The sequence below is a fragment of the Perna viridis genome, chromosome 7, assembly GCF_037379345.1.
Source record: "Perna viridis isolate PV_CMFRI_1.1 ecotype Kerala chromosome 7, ASM3737934v1, whole genome shotgun sequence".
NCBI lineage: Eukaryota > Metazoa > Mollusca > Bivalvia > Mytilida > Mytilidae > Perna > Perna viridis.
This window is the reverse complement of record NC_142451.1, coordinates 12,378,522-12,390,537: the sequence shown is the minus strand read 5'-3', so window position 1 is coordinate 12,390,537 and position 12,016 is coordinate 12,378,522. Positions and strand designations below refer to the sequence as shown.

Sequence of the window (12,016 nt, the reverse complement as noted above, 5' to 3'; positions counted from 1 at the left end):
ACGTTATGAGTGTAAAAACTACACAGTAAAGACTACATCTTTTTTTATCCATAGGAATGAGACATTAAACAAGACTCTTTCCCCATAAACTGCGAGAAACTTGAAAGAAACTATTGTGGATAGATACAAGAGTAATCAAGGGAACCAAGCACATATTTGACATATCTTATTCCAGCACCCGTCTCAACCTCGCTAGTCAAGGGTTACAATTCTGTCCCCTGCCTTTACGTAGGGGCAGGACCGTAACCGGTGGCTAGCGAATATGCATCCATCTTTGTTGGAGCATCAATAAGCTTGCAAAAAAGCGTTTACAGATAACAGTCATTTATCTGTAAATAAATATAACTGCCCGATTTAAGTGTCTCCCAGTTAATGAATTAAAATTTCGCTCTATCTATGTGTTTCACTGAAAGTAATGTCGTTCAATCCAAAAAAAAAAAAAAAGTGAACATGTCGCCCAATTTATCATAATCAAGTCGTCCGATTGGGGCTTTATTTCAATTGTATTATGACTGTACGGAATCCTTTTAGGGCCATACAATTTACTTTTAATAATTTGTTATAACAGATTATTAATTTGATATAACAAGTTAGTAATTTGATATAACAAGTTAGTGATTAGTTATATCAGATTATTAACTTGTTATAACAGTATGACTGCCTTTTTTTGTATTACTTCCTTTGTGTGTGTCTTTTTGTCCTTAGTATACTATGCTTCCTATTGTCCAAGTAACAGTCTCTTCTCGGGGGCTAGGTTTCTACTACGTAAATAAAATTGCTACTTTTCGGAAAATCGATTAGCTTAAACATATTTTATTGAAAAATAACACACATTATGAAAATACAATATTCAATTTAAGAAATTGATTACCTGGAACATACCCCGGCAAAGGAGATGGGAATGCGTCTACATCCAATACACCATTCTTTTCATAATACTTTAAGACTCTGTAGGCATCGTCATTTAAATACTGAACCATAGCAAGAATCTTGTCAACTCCCATCAACCGCTGATACTCGAACCATTCGATTAGTCTCTGGGGAGAAAGTGTTCCATAAGCTATTTTGGCACAGATTGCTAATGATTTTGCATGTCTTTCCGGTACCGTTACAGACACTGTGTGCATAGTGGGATAACATTGTTTCCCTCTTACTATCATACCCATTTCTATAATATCCTTTTTAAGTCTTGGTATGGAACATTCGTACTGGCGAGCAACTAAAGTCGAATACCCAAAATTATTTTTTATGAAGGCATTAACTTGAATTGGGTTTCTTTTCTGTACGTCATGAAAAAGGCAACAAGAAAATTCTTTGTTCTGGCTTCCATCCCATACGTTAACTGTTACACTAGAAGCATTTTCCAAACCAGGTCCAAAATTAACAACTGCTGAATACAAGTAGATATGTCCGACTGGTTGTCTTATCAAGAAGTAAAGCCCGGTATGAAGATGCTGAAATAAACAAATACCCAATGTATAAACGAAGGAAAATAAGTAAAAATAATAACAGGAACACCTAACAGACAACATAGGAAGTAAAAATCATAGTACACAAAAGACCGAAAAGAAAAATTGTTAAACCGCGTGCTCACACTTTAAATCATTTAAAAAATCCCAGAGAATATGAATGGTATTAATACACGTTTATGTTTAATTATCTACTATTCCAAAAAGTAATGTAATCAGGCGCGGATCCAAGGACAGGCGTGTCGAGCGTATGCTCTATTTACGCCTCCTTAATCTGAAATCATGGATCCGCCCCTGGTAATTTATTAACGATAAAAAGTATCGAGACACGGCACATTGATTCGAAGTAGATTCTTCTGGCTGATTCTATACTCCGGTGTGAGTGTATAAAGTTCACGTGAAGACCGGAACCTTCATGAAAAACGTTTATATACTTTCTTTGCTACACTTAACTATCAAATTCACGATAAAATAGAAAGGATACATGCAATAGGCAGTTATTTTCCACAAAGACACATCAAGCCGGCCTAAACCACCCGAACAAACACAACACACTCAAATTAACATATCAAACCGGTATAATTGTACCGGAACAAACATATTAAGCCTGTCTACACAGCAGGCCAGCTGAGTTCTTCGGTCAGGTTTCCCGAAGACTGAGCTCCGCCACCAACACCAGTTGGTTCTACTAACTACTAACATCGACCGTGAGAGACCTGTATTGGTATTCAAGATTGTTAAAAAAATACCCAATCATCATCTTGAAATTGGTCACATTCGCTTAGACTATCAAACTGTTAAGTCGTTTTCGCTTAGACTATCGAACAACAAAGTTACTTTCGCTCAGACTATCGAACAGTAAAATTACTTTCGCTTAGACCAGCGAACAGTAAGGTCGATTGACAGATAGAATCGTGAATTTGAAAAGGTTTACATGTATTAGACTTTATACATTTTACAGAAAGATTTGTTTGAAAGCAACGATTAGACGACAACAGAACATAAACTGCTACATGGTGGAGACCTCATAACACACTAATGTACACCTCCTAGGTAACAGTCAAATTATAAAATATCTTGTTTGGTGAATGCATATAAATGCGACTTCCCATGTTATACTAGAACAATGACAGCACCAACTAAAACAAACATGCATATGTAATAGATAATAGACAATATTTTATTGGCACAAACACAATAAATTCAAATGGTTATGACCCATGGTATCACATATTATAAATCGAATCAAACAAATAAGTGAATGACAACAGTTTTTTAAGAACAAATGATATTATGCTAATACAGTTACTAAGTATTCACTTCTAAATGTTAACAAAAACTTAAATGTTTTTGAGGATTTGCTGTAGAAACACGATTTTAAAGAGACTGGATAGTTTTCTATTAATTGGATTCTCATTCTTTTGTAATTGTCACATTTAATGAAAAAATGTTCTTCATCCTCAATTGAGTCTGAGTTACACAAAGTCCATTTCTATTATTACAACGATTGGGATAGACATCAGGGGGCGGATACAGGATCTCAGGTTGGGGGGTGATGGGCGGGGCGTAAATAGAACTAAAGAAAACTTTGTTGGTAAAATTTGTTGAAAATCAAGATTTTATGCAAAAAAATGTTTTTTTTTTCGTTCTAGAGGGGGCGTACGTTCGACACACCCATCCTTGGATCCGCGCCTGGACATCTATTGCAATGTTATGAGATACGATTCTGCCAATATTCGATCTCTCAGATTTATTACCAGTGTATTAACATAAGGAGGCCTTTGACCATTGTAATTTTTCTTAAAGAAACATAATTTTGAAGAGTTTGATGAACTGGACTCCTGACTTTGTGATACTTGATCATGAATTCTTTGTTTTATAGATCCTACAAGATGTTTTATTGAGTTATTTTCATGAAGAACATAGGAGAACTCAAGACGGTGAGATAATATACTAATTTTCTTTGTCCAAGAGTTTGAACTTTTTGTAGACAAAAATACTTTATGTACCAATGGATCTTTACTTGACAATAAGTGATTATAAAGCTTAATACAAGAAAAGGAAATTTTCGACCACAGAGGTTGTTTACAATGCAGAGTTGATTGTTGGCAATTTACACATAGATTTCATTGAAAACGTTCAACAACCGATGAATCATTTTGTTTTATATCGGTTTCCCATATTCCACAATTATATAAAAGGATGGGGACAAATAAGGTATCAACATTTTTTCAAGAAGTCTACATGGGTTGTTAAAATCCAAAATTTTCTTTCTTTTCTAGCTTTTTCCATTAAAACTAATATGGCCACATTAAAATTACAATTACATTTTAACATAACACCTAGGTAATGTTTAATATTGTGAAATAATAAATAAAACATGAATAATAACGTATGGAAACGAAAACACTGGAATGAAACAGGTCTTTTATAAATTTAAAGAAAGATGATACTTTTGACATGCAAATGCGTATTAAGTTGAATTTATTACGTAGACCGCTCGTAACTATTGAGTCAATAAGTCTAATTAACGAGTTTTCTAAAAATTGCGACTTACCTCTAGAAATACATAGCCGATACTCCCTGTGTCAATTAGGAAATATGCTACAATGACCAAAAAGAACAGAAATAAAGAAATGTATATCCCATTGGATCCTCTAGCAATGACCATCTTCATTAACCTTCAGGTATAAACTCTCTATCAATACATGTTGGAGTAATCATTCACACATGCTCGTCTCATAGAAGCTCCATAATAGTGTTGATGAATATCATTAGTTTAACATCTCAGACGTACCTAGCAAAGACCATACTTCAAAATCTGTTAGTAAATACTAAGTGTACTGGATAAATTTTAGTATCATGTGATTGCATTTTGTTACTATGGAAATGGAATTTCCAATTAAATAACATTGACGACACCTGCCTTGAACTAAAGTGTCAAATGCCCGATCGATATATACACCAAGTTCATACTCTTAACAAAAAATGGTCTATAAAAATACTCATCTAAATACATATAAATGCATTTATCCATCTATGTCGCATTAGATCTCCTCCTGGTTACCTTTCCAGTTATGAGCAACGTCCAAAAAACAGGAAACAGGTAACGAGTTTAAAGGTGTCCTCGCCTAATGCCGCGCCCAATAGATTGCTGAAGAGTATTCAATGGAAACAAGATTCTAGCGGATATCAAAAGAATGTAATCCATGGACAAAGACCGGACATGAAAACAGTCAAACACACAACAAGAAACATAGAATAACCAAAATAATACATACAAAGTAACATAAGTAAATGGGCAACTCATACTCTACTAAAAACTGGGAGCAAGGACCAGGTGCACCATAAGCGCCCTCTGATTTTCTAAAAAAAGTCAAGTCCAGGGTAGACGAAAGAGGAAAGGGAAACTGGCACGTTGAACAAATGAGTTTTATGGTGCAGATGGATACACCGTAACGATCTACGAGTTTATGATGACTATAAAACTTCTGTAGTGATGACGTCAATCTTGTAGCCTGCTCCAGGAGCCTAGTTGTAAGAAGTCTAGCGCGATACAAAATGTTCGCGTAGATACGGCAAACTCTGGCATAACGTATGAGCTGTGATATAAAAACTCCATATGCAGGTGCTGAAGGGATGTTGACACAGATGAAAAAAAAAGTTAACAATACGGAATGAAAAGTCATCGCGTTTGTCGTGTAAGAGTTAGGTTAATATTTTTCCTTACCATCGTTCTCTTAGTGAAAAAAAAACCTCTTGGACAAACTTCGCATGTTTTATTAAGAAAATGTGCTCGCCAAATAATTTTGATATTTTCCGGCAAAATACATGTACTTTATATGTAGTTGTATACGTGTATATCTCCCCTTCACATTGTCAAGCGAGAGAAATGATCGTGAACAGATCGATAATATAAGTAAAGTATTGTAGCCTGATCGTGAATGGAGGATGTTAAGGATCGTGAATAACAACTAATCAATGGGTCACACGGAAGATCAGTCATTTTACTAAAAGTTTATTTTCAAGTTATTGAAAATTGAAGAAAAATGTATGTCTGTCAGAATGTTACTATATACAGTATATTTAACACTATAAAATAGTCAATGTCCGAAACCGCGAAGTTTTCACATATTCGCTTAAGGCATGTGATACCCCTGCTTGGCTCAAAAACTTGGTTCATGATTAATTCAATGCAGAAAACTGAGATCATGTTATTCTCTAATACCGAAATTTAATTTTTCTTTAAATTCTTATTAGGCGACGTGTTTTGACAAACTGCTTATCAAAATTAATGAAACATCATTACTTCATATATCCTTTGTAAATGATGATGATTTTGACAGACACCCTTGCTTTGTAAAATTTGCAGTTTTGCTGAAAAAGTAACAAAAAATGAACTGAAAAGCTCCTTATTCTTAACATCAAGCTGTAGTACTCGATCTGTTAACGCATGTTCATTTCTCTCGCTTGAAAGTATGACGGGTTTGTAGCTGTTTGTAATTCATTATGTAACAGTTAATTATTTGATGATTTTTCTTTATTTGGAGACACGGGTCGGGGAAATATATTTTCTGTTATTGGGCTTTAAAGTCATAAGCAATACTGCTGTACTTCCTTTGGCACTTTCTGTGCATACATTTTTATTATGCATTTTCACTTACAGTAAAGGATTTTTGTTCATAAAGATGCCCATTTTAAGAGTTTAATGAACCGAAATACCACGCTGCCGAATAAATACAAAACCGAATAAAATGCTTGGCATGGCGCAACTTGATACCACCGCACATGTCGAACCCTGAACAGTTGGGGCAAGTGTGGACACAATATTAGTTTTTAACACACTTAAGCTTAAGGACTTGCAATTTATTATGAACACAGCAAATGGTTTGGACACTTTATTGCACAAAATTCAATTAAAAATCAGACCAAAAATAAAAAAGTATTTTTTTCAGGTGTGGCTCCTTTGACCCCTTATACCTCGAAAATCGTATGAGATATCTGAAATCTGATTGAAATATTTCGGCAGGGATTTTTATGAGGAATCTAATAATTTTTTGGGCATAGCCCAACTTTAACCCCCCCCCCCCCTATAACTTGAAAGCGGTCCAAAACGCATAAAATCTGCTTATACATTTGTTTACCAGAATTAAATAAGGAACACAATAAAAAAATAATAATCAATATTAAAAAAAAAAAGAAAAAGAACACAACAGTCTGCATGGGCTTTAACTTTTTGGCCCCTTTTTCTAAAACAATAGGGGTCACAGAATCCAAATTAAGTAGACACCTTCCTTTGGTGTTAAGTATAATCATATCAAAATTTCAGTACAATTGGTTACCCACAACTAAAGTTATTGCACAGAAATGAAGTGTCCTCAGACAACGACAACTATGACAACTGCACCATAACATTATATGACCCCAATTTTTTTGTGGTTGTAATAAAAAACAATCCATCAAAGCATTATTGAGTTATTATCAGAAAACTGAAATATCCTCCCTCTTGTCTAAATGAAGTCTTATGACTCAGAAATGGAAAACTAGTAATTTATAGAAGACAGCTATGCATAGCCAAATGTCCCATGCCTTGGATGATTAAGTAAATGAAATCAAACTCAAGAAAATGCTTGTTGATAAAGTGGAATGAGTAAATTCAGATGTAATGGATAAAAGATTAAGATTTTAATATTTATGAAATCTTCTCCCATAGCTTCAACAAGCTTTGCTAAATCTAAATGGCAATGAAGTATGCACATTTACACTTCACAACAATACATAAAACCAAATGCACTGGTAAAAAGAATCCATCAGTTTCATCAGTTTCAGAGTTGCATCCACAAGACATCACGGATGGACAGTGAAATGGGAGCTCACACAAATAAATACACACATTTCACCAAATTTTTAATATTAAACTGTTAAAGTATTTTTCAATGATAATCCATTGTGTAAATAACGGATGTAATTCAAAATAGACAACACAAAATATGATAAATAAATCATCCATAGAGAGTATATCACTATTCAAATGGGTACAGGAATGATATTTTTAAACAAACTCACAATAGTTGCTATTAAGCATACCATGCAGATCCAGAAATTCAGAGAAAGGCCGGCTCAAGTGATTTACAAGATAATCTAGAGTCAAAGGGGGCAGGGAGGGTGTGCTTCGATCCACCTATGCACCTACAGGCAATAAGTTCAGCAAAAGGGCTATTGAAATAAGTGTACAGTTTTTGAATATATATAATTTGACATAAAACATAATTTACAAATTGAACAACATGCAATGTGTCATCCTTTTTCATCTAGAATGAATGAAATACATGTTCTTGCCTCCTTCAGTTGCTGAACCAATTCTGTTGGTAAATTGTCTGAATTTTTCTGTAAGCCTTGAACACAATTTGTCAATATATCTGTAAGTTTTCTTCGACAATCTGAGGTCAAAGGTTCTGTTCTAGCACGCTTGCTGACAGGCTGAAAGGATAAAGACCAAAAATAAACATTAACTTCCTTATTACATCACATTTTCGTATACTGGGGTTTAATTATTACTGAAAATGTATTAGTTTTCATAGTTGCTAATTTTTTTTTATCATAAAAATAATTAGGGTTAAACAGAGTTTAAAATCAATTTTGCATGCTTTTCTGTCCACTGCAAAAATACTGAAAATTAATACATGGTGAAAATCAATATATCTACAGTATTCATGGGGTACAAATATTTGTGGTTTTCCCTGATTGTCTGGAACCACAAAATTAAGAATCCAACAAACATTTAACTCCATGGATTATTGTAAAGTAATGTAAAATGATGTGGAAGTCCAATCCAAGTATAGAACTGTTGTCATCTTTTATTTATTGTTTATATAAACTGTAAATACATTTTTAAAAGAGATAACTGTGTTTTTTTTCATTTTTTTCATTTTCGAAAATGTGGATGTGTCAATTGTAGATTTAGGTTTACTGGTAATGCTTAACTTCACAGCATAAGTGGAGCCAGTAAACTGATATTTGCAACCATCAAATCTAGATAGATGACAGCAAATTTTCAAATATACTACGACTGAATCAATGCTAATGCAAAATATATCTGTGAAAATAAAAATAAAAAATCTTCAAAAATAACTCTCTGCATGTGTTAAAGATTTGAGGTAGACTATTGTGGAATGACACCCTGAAATTTACGGTGTTAACTTCATGTTACAACAAATGTATGAGAATGTTTATTAGCCCAATTAGCCTAATAGACTCAGGGCTTCCTATGTTATGTAATGTCAGGATTAACCAATAAGAAAAAAAATTTAGGAGTAACTATCAGCATAATCCGGTTTTTACAACCTTCCATTCATCATTAAAGTTTGTCATAAGATTTTAACAATTTTCAATTATCCATACACAGATTTTTTTTCTCCAGAACAGGATTCTTTGCTTGTAATCCAAGAAATAACAACAGGAGAAAAGATTTCCCAGACATGTGTATCATTAACAATTCTTATAAATCAGGGGTTTTTAATTGCAGTACAGGGATTTTTGTATGTTGTCAAACTTCTCACAAATGAGACATTGGAGCATAGATAAATAAATCCAATATACCCCAAAAAGTATAACAGACCTTTAGAAATATACCCCAAAAAGTATAACAGACCTTTAGAACATCATACCACACAAGTGTGTAAAGTTTGAATTTCATTAAGGAGTTTTCGAGCTACAGTGTTATGTGGAAAAAATCCTGTTTAAAATTTGAAAAAGTCCATAACTTTATCGACAAATAGTATACAGCCAGTAGTGTAAATTCAAAGTTAATTAAAACAAAGGGTTTTCAAATTAAAGTGTGGCATGTGAAAAATCAATAAAAATATCAAAAGTTCTGGAACTCTGAAACTAAAAATTTAATTTTCTCCAAAAGTGTACATACAATAAGACTATTATAACTAAATTTTGTGTAAAGTTAGAAGTTTATTGTACAAATTAAAGAATTCTCAAATTACGGTGGACAGACCAACATCATATACCATTTTTTTATGGTTGTATAAAAATTCAAGGTAAAGAAATATTGCTAAATACCGTCATAAAACAGCATGCAAAAACCTTTGTAAATTAATAACCGCCCCTCTTTTTACCTCATACACTTCTTCAATATCATCCAATCTACAACCATCCATCATTTCTCTGATATAATCCTCTCTTCTCACTGATGAGGGTGATGTAGTCTACAAGTTTAAAATGCTTTCAAAAATTGTCTGAACTTGACTGATTGTTGCAGAATAAGAAATGAATTTTTGCCAACATTTGCCCAGTAAACTAGGTCAGGATTTTTTCAACCTGCCTCAAAAATGACAAACTATGTCTGTAGTTTAAATATTTTGACTTGCTTTAAGAACAAGTTATGTTAAAAATGAGATTTTTAGTTGAACACCCCATTTTTAACTATATCTAGCAAGTATACATGTCCATATTTCATGCAATATGTTTTATTTAGAACACTTTTTAATGGGTTTGAACATATTTTGAATAAATTTCAGAATTTTCAAACATACCTTGCTTTGTGCTAGACTTAAATGTAAAATATTAGCTTAATAGAAACAATAACCTGTAGAAAGTCAGGTCATCCAATTAAGATACATCAATTTTGAACTCAAATCAGTATGTTGTCCTATATATCCTAGTTTAACAGGACTATCAATTATGAAGTCTTCGACTTTGGCGTTTTCAGAGATCTGACCCATGGACCTCCTTCACCAACGTCAACCCAATTTTCGACTGAACTGAACAGTTTGTTCATTGCACAAGAAATTGGTAAGAAAAACAGGTTTGAAGATTACTAGAATCCCCATCCTTTATTTCACTTTCATAACTTTACAGTACCAGATAACCAGTTTTTTACATCATGAATATCATTGTTTTAAGGGCATTCAAAATCAATTTCTGAGTTCTCTGACCATATTACTTGAAAACTGCTAAAAAGCGGAATAAATCATCCTTGATACACTACCGCCCTTAAAAAATTTGACAAAAATAAAAAAAATTTGGGCAGGAATTTCAAATTAATTTTTTTTCAGTTTCTAGTATTGAAATTCTATAACACACAAAGCTTGTGTTTCTTGGTGACTAAAATGTTTCTTCTTTGAAACTGATGTGGCTATGGATTTAGTACATATCTATACTTCAAATAGCTAAAATTAAGGTAGAAAATATCTGGTAAGAAATAAAAAAATGAAATCTTCCCTCCCGCCCCATATTTTTTGAGAAGGTTGGATGAAAATCTACCATTTAAGTTTATTTGGCCTTATACAGCAATAGAAATTGGTAATAATGAATTACAAAATGACAAGGGAAAGTCTAAGAACTGAGAATTTTTCATAATTTGGCCTCAGAGAATGAGGATAGCTAGTATCAGTAACACATTTTGAAACAGTTCAAACCATTAAAGTCATGTGCATATTATACAATGAACAATTTCAACCAATACCTTGTTCAGAAAAGCAACAACTTTATCTTGCAAGTCTACATTATCTTGTATACACTGAGGAACGACTGATTCATGGACAGTAGTTTCAGCAAATTGGGTAAAACTTTCTAAAGCTACATGCTGTACCACAAGATCTGTATCTGTTAATAGACTGTGATATATCTCTGGGATCTTGCTCAATATTTGGCTTTGCTGGAAGAAGGCAAATAAAAAAATGCTATAAAGTTGCCATACAAGCTGCAGCACTACAAATGTTACAGACCTTAAGGAGGTAGACCTATGGTAAGGGACATTACTCTTGAAATCAGTGATATGTTTGTATCATATTCAATTTCACCAAGGCCTTTCAAGCTTTCATTTGAAACAGAATGAAATCAGTCCAAGTTACTCTGATAATTACTTGAGCATTCCAATGATTTGTAAGAGTTATGTCCCTTACCCCAGGTATACCTCCTTCAGTAATATTCTTAATTTTAATGGTAAATGATTCTTGATATTTTTATATTTTGCATCTAGAAAGGCAAAAAATTTGATCTACAGAAAACTGCTTAATTCTTTAAGTGAAGATGTTTTTATCAAAGTACAGGAGATGAGGATATTACAGGGTTTCATGGAATCAGGAATAAATGATGAAATTTAATAACAGACATGTAAGTGCTTCTAAAGAATTCATTTCTCATTGAAAACAAAAGTCACATGGAGTAGAAATCATCCATGTGACTTTCCCCGGGGTAATAGCTTGCAACGTCGGAGTATATGGCTTAGCTACACTCATGTATATGTTTTTTTTTTTTTTTTTAAACACGTGCCATCAACCAATCAAAATCCCAGATTTTTACAAAGCCAGGGATAATATATATTATAATGATTGAACTTACATTTAATTCCCAGAACAGTAATTTCCATTTCTCAAATAAGAAATCATATTTACGATAAAGATCAAAGCTAAAGACTTAGACAAGTATAAAAACCAGTCTTAAATCTCTGATATGATACATTAAATCCTAAAGTTGTACCTTACTTTCACAGGTAACTAAGCACATACTGTATAGTGTTTTTGTGTGCGTGTTTT

At 33.2% G+C, this 12,016-nt stretch overlaps 2 protein-coding genes across 5 annotated transcripts in view; both read right to left on the bottom strand.

The window, feature by feature from the left end:
* LOC148611365 (uncharacterized) overlaps positions 1–4,298 on the bottom strand; it is a 29,884-nt gene extending 25,586 nt beyond the window's left edge. Inside the window, exons 1-2 of the mRNA XM_088591859.1 lie at positions 4,027–4,298; positions 872–1,454 (exon numbers count right to left, since the gene is read on the bottom strand). Coding sequence (XP_088447985.1) covers positions 872–1,454; positions 4,027–4,146 — 703 coding nt within the window. The 5' untranslated portion in view covers positions 4,147–4,298. The remainder of the gene's footprint in view (positions 1–871; positions 1,455–4,026) is intronic.
* Positions 4,299–7,700: 3,402 nt separating this feature from the next.
* The window catches only part of LOC148611363 (FIGNL1-interacting regulator of recombination and mitosis-like), a 45,799-nt gene continuing 41,483 nt past the window's right edge, over positions 7,701–12,016 (bottom strand). For 3 of the 4 annotated variants that reach the window (XM_088591851.1, XM_088591853.1, XM_088591855.1), the window contains 3 exons: positions 10,945–11,136; positions 9,596–9,685; positions 7,701–7,949 (listed from right to left, as the gene is read on the bottom strand). In XM_088591851.1, coding sequence (XP_088447977.1) covers positions 7,767–7,949; positions 9,596–9,685; positions 10,945–11,136 — 465 coding nt within the window. In that variant the 3' untranslated portion in view covers positions 7,701–7,766. The remainder of the gene's footprint in view (positions 7,950–9,595; positions 9,686–10,944; positions 11,137–12,016) is intronic. The other variant, XM_088591854.1, reaches the window with a different exon arrangement.